We start from the raw sequence: 20,539 nt of genomic DNA, 5'->3' as shown, positions 1-20,539 counted from the left end.
AAATACACTTTAAGTTTTGCTTTTTAAACTTTTTTACTATTCTTGTTTATTTGGGCTTTCATAAAAGATGGTCAATTAATAAAGAAAAACGGTTGCTTTACTGTATGCTTTGCAACTGATAAATTTTAATATTTTTGCAGACATAGAAAAAATTAAGTTTAATTTTTTGAGAAGAAGCCTTTGAAATTCACAACATCTACAAGTCTTTCAAAAAGATGCCTGTATATATACACATTTGGTAATATTCAGAAAAGAATAATACATTAAGAATATAATAATGACAAATATAGTGATAATCCTATGCTGCTTTACATGTACATTCATCATTTCAAAATTAAAACATACTAGTTTCATCAAGACTTTAATACAGTTTAAAAAATGCAACGTGGATTGAACACACAAATTTACCAAATGAAAATGTGTATATATTAACCTACCTATTTCCAGTTTAAAAATTGAAAAATTAAGGTGCAAAATATTGGAAGTCACAAGTCCAACAATTGACTGAAATTAATACAGCTACTGCAATGGTAGAAGAACCTGGTGTGGGTTTTTCTGGGTCGACACAGAAGAGTACATTCAGCATCACCAGATGTTCTGCCCTCTCTGCAATGACATATTCTGAGATACTACAAAGAGTCTGGGTATCTTCAAAGTTACACAGTTCCTGAGTGAGAAGACTCCTATAGCCAGCTCCCATTTTCTGCACTTACAACTGCAGCATCTGCTTTCTCAACTATTCCATTTCCATTGCTTGTTTCTTCTAAAACTACTACCAAATTTGACAGAGTTGTGTGAGGATCAAGCAGTTTCAGAAGAGGTATGTCCACCTTTCTCTCACGAAAGGCACGGTTCTGAATTGTCATAGCTAACATAGAGTCTATGCCCAATGATGAAAGTGATGTATTCATGGTTAGTTCATCTGGGCTCAATCCAATGAGGTCACTCACCAGTGAGGTGATATAGTCTTCAGATTTGATTAAGGCAGTATCCTGGGCTTGTATTTGAGTTTCCTCAGAGGTTTCAAGCTTATTCCTGAATTCTTCTGACATAAGTGATTTGAAGCGACTTTTCAGCGACAGAATCCGAGAAAAAACATGATTAAATAAAATTTGAAAATTTAATTTGGCGACGGCTTGCTGTGGGTTATTCATAAGTAAGCTCTTCCTGAGATACTCATGAATTTCATGCACTTGCAGAACGTCTATGCCCTTGGATCCCAGAATGCTTTGAATATGGTTTTGATTTAACAGAATGCCAAGGTTCAAAGCACCCCAGTTAATGGATTGGCCTGAAAGCCCACAGTTCCTTCTGTAGAGGCAGAAGACATCCAAGAAAGAGTTTGCAGCTGCATAGTTTGCCTGGGTGGAATTTCCCAGAAAGGAGGTAATAGAGGAGTAGCACACAAAGTAGTCAAGCTCCTGGCCTCTGGTAGCCCAATGAAGATTTAGGGTCCCTGCTACTTTTGGGCTTAGCACTTTCTGAAAGTCAGACAAGTTCAGAACTTCAAGACGGCCATCGTGTAAAACAACAGCACTTTGAAATACACCTTTGACTGGACTCCCTGCAAAGATTTTCGCAATGGACTGGAAAGCTTTCTCAACATCACTGGTCGAAGTGACATCACACTGCACAAACACTGCTTTGCTCCCTTCATACTGCTGCTGCAAAGCCTTAATCTCTTCTTGCTTCTCATTGCTTGGAATTTTCCTGGAGAATATTGCAATACACCCTCCTCCATTCTCGGCTATGAATTTCACCGTTTCAAAGCCAAGCCCAGTGAGCCCCCCAACTACTATGTAAACAGCATTCTGCTTAAACAACTTCTTCTGGGATTCATACAATGGTATTTCTGAAAGCATGGTGGTGTCCTTCTGCCTTCTCAGTACAGCAAGTGGGACAGATTTGCAGGTAAAATAGGACATCACAGAGCTCATTCTTTCAAAGTTCTCAGTCTGCTGAAAAACAGAACCTGTCAGGCTTCTAAACCGTTTCATGTCCATGGAACTGATCCATGCATGCACAGTCTTTTGCAATTCCTTTAGAGATGCTTTCTGAAAAATGCTGGCAAGTGTAAGGATATGAAAGCTGATATTTTCATGATCAATTCCACTGACATTCTGGATACATTCAGACTGTCGATTGCCACACACTATCACCACATCTTTAAGAGAGTACATGTGGTCCAGATCCTCCCGAGACAGCATGTTTACTGGAGGAAGAACAACCAGGGCATTACAGAAGTTTATATACTGGAACTTATCAGGAGTGGGCCTTGCAAGTACTGTTTTCCAACCCATCTCTGCTGCTGCCGCAGAAAGAACATGGCACAAAACTGATGATGGCTCTGTAGAAATAATACCCAATGTTGTGCCATGTTTCCCCTTGGGTAACCTCTGATTGAAGATTTCCCATGCAATGATAAAGTATGACACACAAGGGACATTCTGAAAGCATGGGAATTTCTTTACATTGAAAGAAACTGCTCCTGGAATCTGAACTCTGGATGACGCAGCGGCTGGGTAACATGAAACGACACGATCTCCCACTTTAACTTTCTTCACATCAATGCCTGTTGCTGTTACTGTGCCACTGAAATCAAGAGCTAAAAGTCCGTGTTTGTCTACTGCTTGTGAATTCCAATACAATGTATTACCAAAGTTGTAACTAGAAACACTAATGGGAAAATAATCTTCTGAGTGGAGACATATTTTATCCACTTGAATTTCAATGCTCTGTTTGTCAAGCTGAGTAGCAGTGCTGGTGGATAATTCAGCAGACAAGTCTTTTGCCATGTATGGATCAGAAGTGTACAAAGTGAATGTTTCTGACTTTTGGAGAGATCTTACGGGTTGGCTGTAATCTGCATCTACAAAAGGTGTGCGTCTGATTTCAGCCACATAGATTCTTCCTTGGCTGATGCAAACTTCTGGATAGTCCGTACCTTTGTATTTGATAAGAACATCTGCTAGCACTGAGATGTCCAGGGAACTGGAAGAGCTGAGGTCAATCATCTGAAATATGATTTCTGGAACTTCAACAACACAAGTTCTGGTCATGCCATAAAATGCAAACCCACAGTTAACGTGGTCTACATTTCTTTCTGTTGCTCTGTAGGTGATAACTCTGATTGAACAATGGGACGTTTTCTCTCTTAATGCCACAATAACTTGGCGATAGGCTTCACAACACTTTGCCAATTGGTCTACCACTTCGTTTGGGAAATCTTCATTTAACTTTTGAATACCCCACAGGAACAGAATTTCATCATAATCCTTAACTTCTGCTCTCATTTTCTTCTGTGCATGGCCTTCCGAGAGGGCTTCCCAGTCTTCATACATAACATATCTGGAATCAGGATGCAAATATTTTTTGAGCTGCTTAGCTATCCCAAATTTGTCAGCAAACACTAGGACTCTGGGCATAGTCCCCAGATGTCCAATCTTCTGTGAAGGAGAGGCTTCTTTCCACTTGTTTTCAAACATGAACTCATTGTCTCTGGAAGATGCTTGCTTCATGAAAGTGATGGCAACACGCTTGAGTTCAGCCAAAACAGAGCCTCGTTTGTCCATAAAGCATCCACAGACCTCTAGGCAGTTCCCAATGGATTTGCTTGTTCTCATATATATCATCATTTCTTCCTCCAGTGGTCGGAGCACCACCAGGCTGCCTATCCCTGAAGGAAAGCCTGCTCTGGACTGGAATGTTCTTGAGGTCAGGACAGCGGTCATCTGCAGAAAACAGTCGAGCAGCACTGGATGGATACAGTAGTTGTACATCTCTCTGACGGTTTCCTCCTTCACCTTTATGCTTGTTATAGCTTCCTTTAGTTCCTGGCAATAATGCACATCACTGAGCTGCCTGAATATGGAGCCATACTGAAAGCCAACCTGAGACAGTGCTTCATAAACCTCCTCTCTGCTAACCACTGACCTGCATCTTTGATAGATGTCTTGGAAGGAGATGGTGCTTTCTTCCACCACAGCTTCATACCCCTTTGTAACTTGGCCTGCAGCATAAACTGCGTTGGAGGAAGAGAGTATCTCAAAGGCTATCACTGCTTTTTGTGGACTCAGCTTGATACTCAAAACTTGGGAACTCTGTGTGAGAACACACGGCGCAGAAAAAGCGATACTCATCTGGCAAGCACTCAGAGGCACTTTAGGTCTTGAGCTGCTCATCACAGAGGCCAGACCAAGCTCCGCATAAAAAGCACCAGGGACTAAAGCCACACCATTATTCTTGTGCTCATATAAGTACGACGTTGTGTCCTCAGACAGCAGGCAGCCAAACTCCATGTTGTCATTGTTCATGCCATAAATCAAAGGATGACTGGAGCTGACACCTCCTTGGTTTGCTTGTTGATGGGTATCCAGATGGCCCATGAGTTTTTTGCGATCAAATTGATACCGCGGAATGGCCACTGGAACACTTTGATACCCATTATAAAAGTGCTGCCAGTTGGGATTATATCCCAGTTCAAACAGATTTCCGAGCAGGGTGAAGAGTGTCTGATACTCTGCATCAGTTTGCAAAGAAGAGAACACCGTTGTGCCTTTTCCTAGAGTTTCCTTTATGTTTCGCTGCAATGCTCGGTGAGGACTTATTTCAACAAACATCACGTTTTCCCTGTCTCTAGCTGCAGTTTTGATGGCTTGAGCGAAAGCAACAGGCTCACGAGTGTGCCGGGCCCAGAATTTGCCCTGAGCAAAGTCCTCTTCAGAAGCAGCTGCCCCAGTCAGCGTTGAAATAACTTCAATTTCCCCCTTCTGTTTTTCTAAAGACTGTATGCTCTCTTCCAACTCCCCAAGTATCATATCCATGCTGGGGCTGTGGTACGCAGCTGGGACATTTAAAACATGAAGAAAGATGTTTCTCTGGCTGAAAGCTTGAGCTAAATCTCTCTGGACAGCATCCACAGAGTCTGAATTCCCAGACAAGGTGCAGGAAACTGGGCTGTTAAAAGCTGCAATGCACACCTTTCCCGAGTAGCGATGCAGACATTCAGCAATCTCTTGAACAGGGATATTCCCAACCACCAACATTCTGCCACTGGCAGTCTTTGCCTGCAGCCTGCTCCGGTGATAAATCACTTTGACTGCATCTGCCAGGGAAAGGTACCCAGCAAAATGCGCCGCAGCAACTTCCCCTATCGAGTGGCCAACAGCAGCGACTGGCTTAATGCCCCAGTATTTCAGAAGGGAAGCCAAGGCAACCTGCAGGGTAAAAAGCAAGGGCTGGGAAAGCTCTGGATTCAACAAATCCTTTGGGCTATGACCTCTTGCTGGCAGGAGGCTGATGGGAGCATGTTTCTGAAAAAGTGCTTCTATTTCCTTACACTTGTCTCTGAACACTGGCTCTGAGCTCAGCAGCGCCTCACTGAACTCCTTCAGCGTTACGCCATTGCCACAGAACACAAACACCAGCTGTGGTTCCACCTTTGACATGGCAAGTTCAGTGCTCGCTGCCGACATAACCTCTTGCTGCAAGTGTTGGAGAGAATTTGTGACAAATGCTTTTCGGTACCTGTAGTTGGCATGGCTTCTTCTGCAGGCAGATGTATAGGCCAGGCTTGGGAGAGTTATGGAGTTTCTTATGCTCAGCTGGTCAGCTGTATCGGCCATTGTCATCTGAAGGGACTTACTTGATGCTGCTGAGAGCAGAACTAATTCAAGGGGCCTCTTAAAGGCAGGAAGAAGCTCTAGCTGCTTAACCTGCCTGACTACAATGTGAGCATTGGTTCCTCCAAATCCAAAGCAGTTGATTCCAGCTACTCTTCCATACTCACTGGATTCTTCCCAGGGCTCTACAGCTGTGGGAATTGCAAGGTTTAATTTCTCTGTATCAATGCTGCTCATCTCCTTTGAGTAATGCAAGGATGGAACAATCTTTCCATGATGCATCATCAGAAGCACTTTGATTAACCCTGCTGCTCCAGCAGCTGATTCAGTGTGGCCAATATTTCCTTTCACTGAACCCATTTTCAGAATGGGAACTTGTGAAGACCTGTTTTTACAAATGACACTACCTAGGCTTTCAGCTTCAGTAGGGTCCCCAGCAGCAGTTCCTGTACCGTGTGCTTCAATGTACTGCAAAACTGAGGGATCCACATGAGTTTCATAAATGCTGCGCAGTAACTTCTCTTGCTCCATTCGAGACGGTCTTGTGATTGGAGTTATGGACCTACCGTTTTGATTTACTCCACTGATATTTATAACACCCCAGATTTTGCTGTAGTCTTCCTTTGCCTGTTTCATAAAAAGGTAAAATTATCTTTAATAATCTCACGCTTTCTCTGTATAAGGAAAAAAACCAAAACAACAAAATAAAGAACAGAGTACAATACTAACATTTAAATGCACGATCCCTTTCCTATGCTAAGGGAAGTGCATAAATGCTTAATGCTTAATAAATGCTTTATTAATCTTGAGCTTGAATTGGAAAATCTTTTCTGGAAAAGTAATTATTAGAGCTGAAGATACAAAATTCAGGTAAGCAAGCAGTCTTATTTCAGGCTGCTTCACAAGCAATCTTACTTTTTTCAGTGGTTTGAGGAAAACAACACCACAGCCTTCTCCCCTTCCGTAGCCATCTGCCTTTTTGGAGAAGGGTTTGCTCATTCCCTCTGGAGAGATCATTTTTGCTTTACTGAGAGATACAAAGGTGCAGGGATCTATTATGCAGTTCACTCCACCACAGATTGCTGCCTCACAGTCTCCTGGAGTAAAATAGAAACATACTCATGTTGAGATGTCCGAGATAATAGACAGAAACAGTAGCAATCCTAATTTCTTTGTCCAGCATCTCTTCAGTCCCATTACCTGACTTAATTGCTCGCAAGGCGTAGTGCAGAGCAAAAAGAAAAGATGAGCATGCAGTGTCAATGGCCAGTGATGGTCCAGTCAGATTAAATGTGAATGAGACCCTGTTAGCAGCAATGCTCATTGCTGTTCCGGTACCATCATAATGATTTATTTCCCTCACTGCTCTGCTTGTTATGACTTCATAGTCTCGATTCATAAGACCTGTAAAAATATCAAATATGTGTCATGTTAACCCAAGCAAACAAAAGGGATGTACAGCTCTAAACTTGATAGCGTGTTTTGGTTTTCTGTTTTAATAGTAAACTACATGGCATCAGTGCTCCTATGGTGAAACTTTGTCTCAATGCAAGTCAAAGGCAAAACTCCCAGCAATTTCCTCTGGACCCAACTTACACAAACATACCTAACACTTGAAATTTCTGCCTGCACAGTAAATGACAGGCCTTTCCTGATGGCTTAGCTCATTGTATCATGCAGTTAAGGTCTGTGTAGCCTGCTTAGACTCCTGTATCTCAGTTTGGAGTGGCTGTTTTGGTTTAGTTATGGGAATATATATTAAGAAGTTACGATGAGGATAGTTGGAATATAAATGTACAAGACATTAGCTTCAGTTCCTCAGATGTACCAAGTTAAAGGTCACAGCATAAGCTACATCCAATACTTTTTATTTATCTTTGGTTTTCTCACTGTGATCCAGTAAGACAGAAATAGAAAAGAAGAACAAGGCCTGTGAGAGGAGTCGTGTCCTCTTTCTGAGAACACATATGCTTGAAATACAGCAGATCATCAAGTCCACATGCATTTGTGGAAAATGCAGTACATCTATTCAGAGAGCAAGGAATAGTCTCCTCTGTGAAGGAAGGGCATGTTTCAGACTAAAAGTTAATCTAAAGAGTTTTCCCCTATAGTTACATCAGCCTAACTATCCCAGAAAACTCCTCTTAAGAGACACAGATTACACCAGCAAAAATGTGCTGTTATTCTAGCTCCTTGGCAAAATAAGCAGTTGGACAAGTGCACCTTGGTAGCATACTAATATCTACATGAGAGTTTCTTCTGGTTTAAAAGCATCTTAACCCCTGCAACACCTTAACCAATGTTATACTGGAAAACAGTATACTGGAAAAAAGTGTAGACCTGGCTTGAGAGTATCATTCCTGGGAAGGGCTGGGTTGGGGAGGCAGTTTAACTGTTTTCTGCTTCAACTTCAGTGCCTGAAGACACTAAGAGGAGCACCCAAAATAGATACGTGAATTATATAATGAACTTCTAGACTAGCCTAGCAATCCTTAGCAAAAATAACCAGTAGTGTAGCACAGTAGCCTTAAGTTCTCCAGTGCTAGATATGTATGTAAAGTTTATGAAGAAGTGCTCCAATCTTTGTGAGGTTCAAACAGACATTTTTGACCATGAAATTTTCATCTTACCAACAAAAACACCTGTTTTGGTGCCACTGACAGCTTCTACAGGGACTCCTGCATCCTCCAGGGCTTTGTAGGTGCATTCTATCAGTAACTTCTGTTGTGGATCCATGCGTTCAGCTTCCAGATCATTAATCCCAAACAGGTGGTTGTCAAACGAATTAAATCTAAAATACCCAGACCAGAAAATGGTGCAATATATATAGAATAGGCATTTACTTCTAGACTCAAAGTACACATCTTTTGCAATTTCATGAAAAGCAAAGCAGTGAGTGGTCACAGTTCCCATTTATAAAATTCAGAAGAAAATGTTTATAGACCAAGGGTGCTTTGTGTCCCACCACAAAATATGTATTTTTATCAACAATTCTGCATTTCAGAGTTACAAGCCCACTCCTAGAAATTTTTATTCACATGGTTATCCCACTAGTACTAACAGGACTCCTCAGATTATGAAAATCTGCAGAATGAAACTCCCTCTGCTGTAATGTGGTCTTAGCCAACAAGTTTTAAACAAATATTGCTCCTCCAGGATTTCTCTTTACACTAGTATCTTTACCTGATACTTATACATACATAATCCCTCAGTGTTATGGAGGAGTGACTCAGAATAAAGCAAAACTTTCTTTTTTTAAGACATGACAGTATGAGCCCAGAGAAAAGCAAGATTATTATGAAATTATCAATAGTTCAGGCTTACAAGCAAGAATAGCACTCAAATTAAGCACAAGATCCCCTTCTTGACTATCTAGGAAAACTAGACTTCCTTACTTTGTCTCTAAATTGTCACACCTGCACGTGAATTAGGGCTACTTGTCGCCACAAGCACAGGGTTAGGTCCTGAGGTCCAGCAAAGCTGGCTAACCTTCAGGCTGAAATTGGAGGAGACTTACCAGGCAGTTCTTACAGCTCGGAGTCCATACTCTGCCACGTTCCTCCACAGTCCATAGTACTATAGACAGTATGAATTATTTGGCAGGCAGGAGCCCACCTCAGATCCAATATATAACCCCTCATGCATAATGCATGCATACTTCTGTGTACCCAAAATGCAGACACCCCTGTCACATGACAGGTGACATCTCAGCACATGGTGGGGTATGTACATACATGTTCGTTTATGTGATCAAAGGTCATATGTGTTCCCAGCCACGTACAATTGTGCTTAACACAGCCTGCAACTAAATTTGCTTATCGATGTCACGCACAAGGAATTCCTGCGCTTTGACAACTGTATGTTCATCGTGTGAGGGAAAAGAAAGCCAGTTCCTAGGTCCCATTTATAAGCTCTCCCTGTGCCTTCCACCTTCTGAAAGGCTGGATGTGTTATTCTAAGTACAAAAAAAAATCGGTGGCACCACGTAGTAACAGACTCACTCATCGAGAAGAGCAGCTCGTGTTGTACGTATTTTTCCTGGCTTGTTATCATCTGGATCATACCACTCTTTGGCATTAAATCTCTCAGGGGGGATTTCTACTGTGCAGTTTTTGCCTTCTTCCAGGACTTTCCAGAAATTGTCAATTCCATCACCTGTTGGACAAAGGTCTTAAAGTAGATTAAATTATGCACTCCCCCTCCCCATGCAGGCTCAGAAATGCACACTCAGTTACGAGGAACTCCCATGTATAAATCTAGGTTGCTCAAGTAGAATCACCAGAGAAAGAAATGATCATTCTTTGCTGAAAGGAAAATGGAAAGGCATGACTGATCGCTTCACTGCGTGCGTAAAAGTGAGGGAACCCCACAAAATCCTTAACTTTCTGCTGTCCCCATTTCCCTACCATGTCACTGCATCTTCTACATATATGCATCATGTCCTTAATGACCACAGGGATACGATGAGGTCTTTCTGTATCTGTACAGCACCACTCCTCAGGCAGCTCCACTGGCAGCAAAAGGTCATCTCTGGACATTTGCTCTTTGAAGACAGACTGAGCTTACAAATACCAGGACAATGCCAGAGGCATTATCCTTTGTCCCTGTCCTGGTTTCAGCTGGGACAGACTTAATTTTCGTCTTGGTAGCCGGTATGGGGCTGTGTTTTGGGTTTGGGATGAGAACAATGTCGATGATACACTGATGCTTTGGTTCTTGCTAAGTAGTGCTAAGCTGTTGCTAAAGAGTTGCTAAGTGGCGCTCACACTGGTCAAGGACTTTTCAGCTTCCCCTGCTCTGCCGGGGGCACAAGAAGCTGGGAAGGGGCACAGCCGGGGGGATGCTGACCCAGACTGGCCCAAGGGCTATTCCATACCATATGACGTCATGCTCAGTATATATAAGCTGGGGGAAGAAGAAGGAAGGGGGGACATTCGGCGTGATGGCATTTGTCTTCCCAAGTAACCGTTACGCATGATGCAGCCCTGCTTTCCTGGGGATGGCTGAACACCTGCCTGCCCATGGGAAGTAGTGAATGAATTCCTTGGTTTGCTTTGTTTGCGTGCACGGTTTTTGCTTTGCCTATTTAACTGTTCTATTTTATTTTACTTCAATTATTAAACTGTTCTTATCTCAACCCATGAGTTTTCTCCCTTTTACCCTTCTGATTCTCTCCCCCATCCCACTAAGGGGGGAATGAGCGAGCTGCTGTGTGGTGCTTAGTTGCCGGCTGGGGTTAAACCACGACAGCCCCTAACACTAGAAGGGCTACGTATTTACCAGCACTTTACTAGATTGAGAACCATTCATGTTTGCTCACAGTTAGCTATGGGCCACATAGTTATCACTGTACCACATATACCTGTTGAATCTTGGACAAAGTGAAGCCAGGAACTGAAATGTGGTGAGGGCAAGAAAGAAAACAAGGAAAGGGAGAGCCTAGCATGGTCACTTTTAGGGCTGAGCATCGACTTGCAAGGACAGAACTGTATTCCACTCCCTGGATTATTATACTGTAATAAAGCAGGAAGCTTTCTTTTAGTAAGACCCAACCTACAACAGGCAGAGCTGGTGATATTGACAGGCCCTTGATCTGTCCTGTCCCTATGGATGCAGAGTCCTGCAACAATGCACGATCATCCGGCCAGTGCACGTGCAAAAGCTCAAACCATCCCAGACCCGTCCAGTTCATTCGCATGAGTTTCATGTGTGCAGCTCAATGCCCTGCCCACAGCCAGCACTGCAGGTCTGTCTGTCAGCAGACAAATTTGAGCCTACTAGTTTCCTCCACAGCATGACCTTTTAAAAAGCTCCTGCAAGCAGCAAAGCAATGAATTCTACCGAAGTAAGGGAGGAACGTGTTGTTTTCCTCCATTTCAACGTTAATAAATGACCGTGCTTTTCAATGTTCATCTGCAGCCTGCTTTGCTTTTACCGAAAACTTACCTCCAGGAAAGTTGCATCCTATTCCCACAATAGCAATTTCATCTGCCGTCTCGATCTCCATCTCCTGGGCTGCACAATACAGGTATAAGTGTCAGCCAGCTCAAACAATTATTTAATCTTTAACTAAATATTAGGCTAAAAAGTGACCTTCCCGCAAGCGTACATACTTGTTCAAAGCTGGATTAATCTTGAATGACTTATTGTTGCTTGTGATGAGAAATGACACTCCCCAGAGCTGCGCGGTATTTTCCCTGTTGCCTTTACTTTTAGAGGGAAATCCTTGACTAATTCCCCAGACTACTTCATTCACAGACACTTCCTTTTTACTGTTTAACCTCTGCTACTGCCACCAGTTGATTTGCTCTTGAGCCTCTCCCCAGATCAATCCTGCTTCACTTCTTGCGTACAGAAGTGAATTGTGCATTGACCAAGGCACGCTTTCAGCTCTATCATCTCTATCCTATTCACAAGCAGATCTCCCAAACAGACTCTGCAAATTCCCAGTTAAAATCAGACCACCTAAACAGGCAGCAGACGATCAAGTAGCTGAAGGAACAAAAGGTGCATCTTCCACACCCTGGAAAAGTGCCTGGAAAGAAAAACCTTATTCAGAGCTCTGCTTTGCTGGATCCCAAGGCTTTGTAGCTTTTATGTAAATCAGCTTCCTCTGTAGTCAGAGGTTAACCCCCACAGACCATGCTCAAAGACACCAACAAGGTCTCTGTCTTCCTGACAATGCACAGTCTCCAGGTAGCCCCACTACAGCCATAGGAATAACTGGCGTTTCAGCTCATTTGCAGCTTCACAGGGAAAGCTTTTTGTTGTGAAGCAACTCAAAATAAAATGCAGATTTTTTCCAACAAATTACATGGCAAAGAAAAAAAATTGTTTGGGATGAAATTAAATACTTCAGTATAGAATTTAAAGCTGATTTTTTTCTTTAATTCTGGGAAGGGAACTTGTGAGATAAAAATCAGTTCAATTCAATTAATTAGAACTCACTAGGATGCCCACCTCAGAACCCTTCAGTCCTCCTGGACTTGCTTCAACCCATAAAGAGGAGAAGATTCATGTTGAAAGGGATTTTTGGAAATTCTTGGTAGTGGTGATTCACAGATTCTCATCTCAATAATGCTACAGTAGGTCCCAAAGAGCCCTTCTAAGTTATTGACTGATGGCAGTGAAGCAGAGATGAGGCTTTTTTGCAGGCCCACACATCATTCATAGTTACCATTTCTTGGAGGTTTGCTTTGAAACATGAAATTAAAAACGACTGCTCAGATTCACACTCTGAAAAATTTACTTCTTGGTTCCATTAAATAAGACAGAGAAAGTTAAAAGGCCACCTGGCAAAAATAAGGAGACCAGAATCTGGCTCTCTAGGAGTAAATTCTATTTTACCAATAATACAAATTCTAAAATGCTATAAAAATTGTTTTCTTTTAGTTCTTTCAAAATTGTCTACGATTTCTATGTTTTTTCTATTTCATATTTTAATTTCATTGCTAACCTGAAGCTGCAAAGCCCAACATAGATACTCTTATCACAAAGGTACTTTTAAGCGTTGTTCCTAAGTTAGCACTTAAATAGCATATAATAGAAAAATAAGGACCTTCTGATTTTAACATAACATACGTCTTTGGCATCTATAGAGTTGTCCAGTGAGCTATGTAATTCTTACCTTATATCATCCCAGTAGGGTGTACTAATAGGCTGAGTCTGTGGAAGTTGTTTATATAGGGTTCTGTGAGGTTTCTTATTCAAATACGCATGCTAAAATGTGGTGACAATGTTAATGCCTTTTAAAGGAAAAAAAGCAAATGAGTTAGTGATTCACCAGTGGCCCTGACTAAAGTTCAAAACTACTTCCCTGAAGTAGTAAATTCTTGATGAAATCAGGTTTTACACCACGACAAGAGTAAAATCTCTGTCTTATCCAACTACTGACTTATCTAACTACTTGCAACTAGCAAAACAATAAATTGGAGATATCCTTGCCATGAAGTAGCTGGAAGCACCATTTGTGACAACTAAGCACAAAGTCTCTATAAACTTAAAACCTAAGTTTCATGCTTGATTCCACAGCTGCATTCTTCTACCGATCAGGAGCATTTAAATATATAAGCATAAAAAGCCTTGTCAAAAGACAAATAGTCCCAAAATATTTCTGAGTCCACCAAGACATTAAAACAGCTACACCAGGATTTAAGTGAATGTTAGGCACTTAAAATACAACTTGATTAAAAAAAATAAAAACTTGCTCACTCAGCAGTCATCTAATTCAGAGGTGAACTGACAAGATGCTTCTATCTTCAGCACAAAGATCCCTGAACTCCTGTTGTTGCCATCCTGTTCACACCCAAAAGTCCTGTGGGCTGAAAGAGCAAGCAGCACATTCTAGACAAGCCTATGAGATTCTAGGCAGACACACTACACACTGTGTCCTCCTATTAATTCAATCTGATTAGCAGGTCCAGAGCACACCTGTCTCAACCAACATGAGTAGGCCATTTCAAAACACAGCACTGATGACATTTAGCTTTGTTCTGGTTGACACTGGATATGGTGACACTCATTTTCAGCGATTAGCCAGAGCTAATAAATTGTTCTCCATGATGAGGTTCCAAGTCATCTGTCCTACAATGCTCCTCTAGGCACCAGGGAATCACTAGGCAGGTTTGGACCTTCTACCCTGAATTATTTTGATATTTGAGTCAGTAACTGCTTCAGATAAAACCCTTAGTCTTGACTGGGAACCAGAATCAATCATTTCCACCTCCCAAATGAACACCCTAGCCTCTAGGCTGTGGAGCCAAACTCCTTTGTGCTTGCCCTCTTGACATCCTCTTCATTCTCCTTATGCAGCCACCCAGCTAAATGGACTCATACCCATGCTCTACCCTTCCTGGATAGGGGCTGTACCGATATGATGTTATTGAAGAAGTTGGCACCTCTTCACCTTGTTGCTGGTTGCTTCTTTTTAACTCCAGGTACACAGCCTGCAAAACATGGATGATCAGTGCCACCCACAGCTGTCATTTCCTCTTGTTTACTGGTAGGTAGGACTTCTTCCCACTCCTTCATCTCTGCATTTGTTGTTGTTCAGCCATCTGAGGCTCCTGTCTCCTCATCCCACTGCAGGACTATAGCCACCTACCTTTAGCTTCTGGATTCACTGCTAAAGGCTGTAAACCTATCAGCTAGGTGAATGTCCACCACCCAAGTCCTAAAGTGGACCTACCCACCAAATGACAGTTTATCCCTCTTTCTGGCTATAGTCTTCCTTATAAATGCACAGTTCTCTTCAGCGAGCAAGGTTAAAATGACACAGGTCCCAAAGGTTTTGATTTACCGTTCCCTTCTCCAACTAGAATCAGTGGGGGTCTACCAACAGAATTCAGACAGTGCTGCGAATATCTGGAAATTTCTACTGGCTAGGAGAAACAACAACAACAACCAACCAAACAAAAAACATTAGAAAAGGAGGCCTGGAATATACCATGGTTCTGGAAAAGCAAATTATCCCTTTACTGACTCCACACCAGGCTAAGATGACTGATAGTGCCTCTGAGTCACCTGTTTCTTCCTGCAGGGCTTCTCTGGCCCTAAGTGCAAGGCACGGTTATGTTTTTCTGCCCCATACACAAAGAAGCTGTATGAAAATGGACAGAGGATGCTGATCGGGTACAGTTAGGGAGCAATTCCTCCAAAAATTCCCAGTTCACCCAGGATAAAACCCAAAAGAGAAGTGCCCATCTTCCTCGCTGAAGTTTTTTAGAAAAGGCTAGTAGTAATAACTTCTGATTTCTTCAGAAATACTACCGACACAGTTCATCCTACCCTGTGGAGAGCAACAGACTGCTGATCTTTCAAATTCCCTTCTGATACTATGACAATGTGACAGACATCTCTGTACCTCACAGAAGAAACTCAACACTTTTCAGAAGTGAACCACAATGAAGAAAAATCTCTGTGCGAGATTTCCAGAGTGGGCAGCAGAGCAGAAGCAGCTCAGCTCTGCCCCTCATAATCTGAAATTGCAGAGATCAATTCTTGCTGCCATGGCAAAACTAGACAGTCATTTTTCTTTATAACTGGGTAAATGTGACAGTCTGTGGCAGATTGACCCCAGCCATCGGCTAAGACCCCACTCAGTCACGTGCTCACTCTCCACCCAGTGGGATGGGGGAGAGAATCGGAAACAGCAAGTTAAAGACAGTTTAATAAGTGAAGGAAAAGGAAAGAAAGAAACCCAAGTGATACAAAGGCAATCACTTGCTACCTCCTACGAGCAGATTGATGCCCAGCCAGTCCCTGAGCAACTGCTACTTTGGAGAAATTCTCCCCAGTTTTATTGCTGAGTGTGGTATGAAATATGTCTTTGGTCAATTCAGGTCAGCTGTCCCAGCTGTGTCCCCTCCCAGCCTCTTGCCCACCCCCAGACCACTGTGAGGGGTAGAGTGAGAAACAGGAAGACTTGATTCTGTGCAAGCACTGCTCAGCAATAACCAACCCCTGTTGGTCACAAATCTAAACCATAGCACCATACGGTCTGCTATGAAGAAAATTAACTCCATCCCAACCAGACCCAGAACATGGCCACATACATGTACAATGCACCAACACGGCACGGGGGTCTGCCACAGAGCATAAGGACTTTTGGGTGGAAGAAAGTTGGGAAAGCAAAAGGCTGCATGCAGCCTTCATAGATATATAGTAAAGGGGAAGATCTAGGTCCCTCCCCGTTCGTATGTGTAGCTCAGCAGTCACCCTGAAGTGGATGGTCAAGGCGTCTCAGGCAAAAGATGCAGCAGTTCCACAAGTTCGACTTTTGGTGTTGCTTGTAAACATGAATCCTCTTATGGCTCAGACTTCAGCTGATACCAATGTTTTTCTACATAGTATACTATATAAAAGAAAAGAGCCTATGGCTTCCCACAGTGTCAAAAATTCACTGGCAATTTTTTCTCCCAGTCTACAGTGGGCCTTTTTCTGAGCCAAGGCCATGTTACGGATGTGACAGAGGCTGGACTGAGCACAAGAACTCTCTCTGCTACATTCATAAAACACAAAGACATCACATTATGCTGCCTTGAAGACCTGGGTCTGCCCTACATAAAGAAGTTTCTCTTTGAAGGTAAAATAAAGTTATACCATACTTTGGTTTACAAATTCTATGCGGCATACCCTTCCAAAACCTTCATAATATTCAATGTTGATACAGCTAGTTTTAAAGTGCAAAATGTCATAAACTTACAATTGCCCATGGCCATAATTACAGACTTAATACCGAAGTCACATAAAATAAAACAGCTTCCCGAAAAGAGAGTTGGTTATTTTGCTCATTATACTGAAGTATTGGACAAAGTTCAAACAATGTATGATTTCTTCTGAAAGCTATAGAAAAGGTTCAAAGTGTCAAATGAAGTGGCATTCCTTTACACCTTGTGTCATGGAAAATTAATCTAGAAGGAATCATAATCTAATCTTTGTCACTTGCATGTTTTCCTGCATGACCTAAAAAAACACCAACAAAAAACGAAGGAGAATCAAAACGCCCCTTTGAACCTTCAAAATGACAGAAAAGATCCCATTCAGGGACAGATATCATGATGTTGCTCCAAATGAAAGCATAAAGAATATGATGCATACTTGACCCAATATCCCCCTAAGAAAGGATAACTTTGCTTTTCTCTCAGCAGGGCACTCCCCACCTTGCGTTTCTTGCATGACAAGAACTCTCTGAGAAGGGCAATCACAAAGCTGAGAAAGGAAGACAGGTAATTACAGATGTTCAAGGAGACTTTGGGAGAGGAACGATAATGTACTGCTGTGCCAGAACTAATCACTCCTTTGGTCTGCTTGCCTGCTGAGGTTCTGTTCCACATCAATATACAGTCCTCCTCAATAAGGAAGAATGGGTTGGTTTGTTGTTTTTTTGTTTATTGATTTTTTTTAACTCAGCCCATTCACAATAATGCATGATACCTCAAAGGGATTTTGAAATAGAATCACCACAGAATGGTTTGGGTTGGAAGAGACCTTTAAAGGTCATCTAGTCCAACCCCCCTGCAATGAGCAGGGACATCTTCAACTAGATCAGGTTGCTCAGAGCCCCGTCCAACCTGACCTTGAATGTTTCCAGGGATGGGGCATCTACCACCACTCTGGGCAACCTGTTCCAGTGGCTCATCACTCACATCATAAAAAATTTCTTCCTTATATCTAGTCTGAATTTACCCTCTTTTAGTTTAAAACCATTACCCCTTGTCCTATCACTACAGGCCCTATCAAAAAGTCTGTCCCCATCCTTCTTATAATCCCCCTTTAAGTGTTGAAAGGCCACAATAAGGTCTCCCTGGAGCCTTCTCTTCTCCAGGCTAAACAACCCCAACTCTCTCAGCCTTTCTTCATAGCAGAGGTGTTCCATCCCTCTGATCATTTTTGTGACCCTCCTCTGGACCCGCTCCCACGGGTCCATGTCTTTCCTGTACTGAGGACTCCAGAGCTGGACGCAGTACTGCAGGTGGGGTCCCACCAGAGCAGAGTAGAGGGGCAGAATCACCTCCCTCAACCTGCTGGCCATGCTGCTTTTGATGCAGCCCAGGATACGGTTGGCTTTCTGGGCTGCAAGAGCACATTGCCGGCTCATGTCATTTTTCATCCACCAGTACCCCCAAGTCCTTCTTGGCAGGGCTGCTCTCAATCCCTTCATTCCCTAGCCTTTATTGATACTTGGGGTTGCCCTGATCCAGGTGCAGGACCTTGCACTTGGCCTTGTTGATCCTCATGAGGTTCACATGGGCCCACTTCTTGAGTTTGTCCAGGTCCCTCAGGCATGTCAATCGCACCACTCAGCTTGGCGTCATCTGAAAATCTGCTGAGGGTGCACTCAATCCCACTGTCTGTGTCATTGATGAAGATATTAAACAGTACTGGTCCCAATACGGAACTCTGACTGACACCACTCATCACTGATCTCCATCTGGACATTGAGCCCTTGACCACTACTCTTGCCCACCTACTCTAGATGGTGACAGTATAAGCATCTACTTACACCAGAGATGAGCATCTAAGCCGGTGGGGAAAAAGAAAAGGGTGAAGAAAGATGAAAGTACCAGGGGAAGACCAAGGTGGCATCAGGATGCACTCTGGTTCATTTATGAGAAGTAATATCTAACATGGCTGTCACCACTCAGGGACCAAAGAGGTCTTTTCCCAAGGACATGCAGTCTCTGCCTGACATGTCAGCAGTCTAGGGAATGTGCTCCCAAGCTGACAGGAATTCAAGAAGCCGAAATTCTCCACAGGTTTCCGGTATATTGTATATAAAGCAGGTTACCTGGGTACTGACATTTCTGCAAACATTTTGGCTCTTCAAAAAAGTTTAAATACACATGTTGATAAAAACATAGACGCACAAATAGATCCAAGCAAGCAGACTTCATGCATTTATGTGTGAATCAGCATTAAAATAATACACCGCTCTGATAGACAGGGTCACCCACAATTAATAAAGACAAATGCCAGGAGAGCCTGGACTGACATGATGAGAATGAGCGTGCTTCTCTTAACACCCTGTTGTCACAGGAATAAAGGCTCAGAACGGCAATGATTACACTGGTTACGCAGTTAGTAGGAATACTCCACCTCCAGCAAGTATGAAAGTTGGAAAACAGCAGAGAATTGTTCAGAGTGAAAGAAGGAAGAAATGCAATGAATTCACAGATATGATTTCATTGTGTCTGTAGAATGCACTGTCAGTATCATTGCCCAGGGACATTTCTGCCTTCCAAAGTGAGGTTACACCCTCAAACCAAGGTGCCAAAACCTTCCTTCTCTCTTCCACAGCAGGGCCCACCGACCAGCACTGGGGCATTCGTACCCTGCAAGAAGCAAGGAGAAAGAAGGAGAATTCAGCCCAGATCTCCCTCAGGCACAGCCCAGGAAGGCTTGCAGATGCTGACAAGGCTTTGGTCATGGCTTGAATGTCACGATGGCTCCAGGGCTGAACCAGCGCCTAGCTGAAAAAGCTTTCTTTCTGATCCAAGAGGTGTTTAATTCCAGAATGAAGTAGGACAGTTCCCCAGAGAGGAAGAGAAGGCCAGGAAAGCCATATTTTTAAATAGAACTTGAGCTATTAATGAAAGGCAGTTTCTGGTGTGACTGTCCTTACTCAATAGATAAAGCCAGGAACTCCATAGATACCATGTTAGTGAATTGTTCTTTGGTATACCATTCAGCTTTACCACTTATACCCACTTTCAAAAAGAGCACACTGAACTGGGGTGGTGGGAAGGTCATTGGTTCTGTTTGGTTTTATTAACAAGGAGATCAACCTTGTTTTTATCAATAATAAGTGATTGGTATAAAAAGCATGACCTGGATTTGTGAACAGCGTTTCAGGTCAGAGGTAGTCACGTACCATCAAAATTCTTATGAAATAAGTGATGATTATTAGTGTCGAAACCTACTAAGACAAGAGACCTCTCTTTTTACAGATAAAGATCCTTCCCTTTTGCATTTCTAAGCATGACCACCAGAGTTCAAGTTTGAGCAGCTGATATCTAAGTCCCATCTAAATTCCCTGCAAGTACAGCAACAGGGCAAAAAATGTACTCACAACCACCAGTGACCAAATCCACACCAACTAGGTCAGTGTCACCACCTCTAGCGGTTAAATCTGTTACCTTTTTAAAGCATGGTGACATTACCTGGTGGGGTTGCCTTCCCTTTACACATTAACTAAGCAGTTCAAGCACATGCTCAATAGCAGGCAATGCAGGCTCATTTTTCTCTTCTTCTTGAACATGAAGGGATGCCATGCTACCTTTCCTATTGGGGTGCTCTTGTCTCACAGCTTAGGCTATTCTCCAGAAAGCATGGTGAAGCAGCACGCAAATAGAAAAGGAGTGTTCTTGTTTTCAATGCTTAGACCCAAGACAACTTTGTTTTTTACCCAAAGATAGTTT

The 20,539-nt window shown here is 42.7% G+C and overlaps 1 protein-coding gene across 1 annotated transcript; it reads right to left on the bottom strand.

Annotated features, from left to right (window-relative positions):
* Positions 1-683: 683 nt before the first annotated feature.
* Positions 684-11,628, bottom strand: LOC309598790 (mycocerosic acid synthase-like; the record flags this gene model as incomplete). Its single annotated transcript, XM_082329720.1, has 6 exons — positions 684-6,248; positions 6,537-6,718; positions 6,822-7,025; positions 8,252-8,412; positions 9,623-9,776; positions 11,568-11,628. The coding sequence occupies 6 exons, from the start codon at positions 11,626-11,628 to the stop codon at positions 684-686; spliced, it is 6,327 nt and encodes a 2,108-aa protein (XP_082185846.1).
* Between the last annotated feature and the right edge of the window lie 8,911 nt (positions 11,629-20,539).

This window comes from Platalea leucorodia, assembly GCF_965183815.1.
Source record: "Platalea leucorodia genome assembly, chromosome: 1".
NCBI lineage: Eukaryota > Metazoa > Chordata > Aves > Pelecaniformes > Threskiornithidae > Platalea > Platalea leucorodia.
This window is presented reverse-complemented; position numbering and strand designations above follow the sequence as displayed.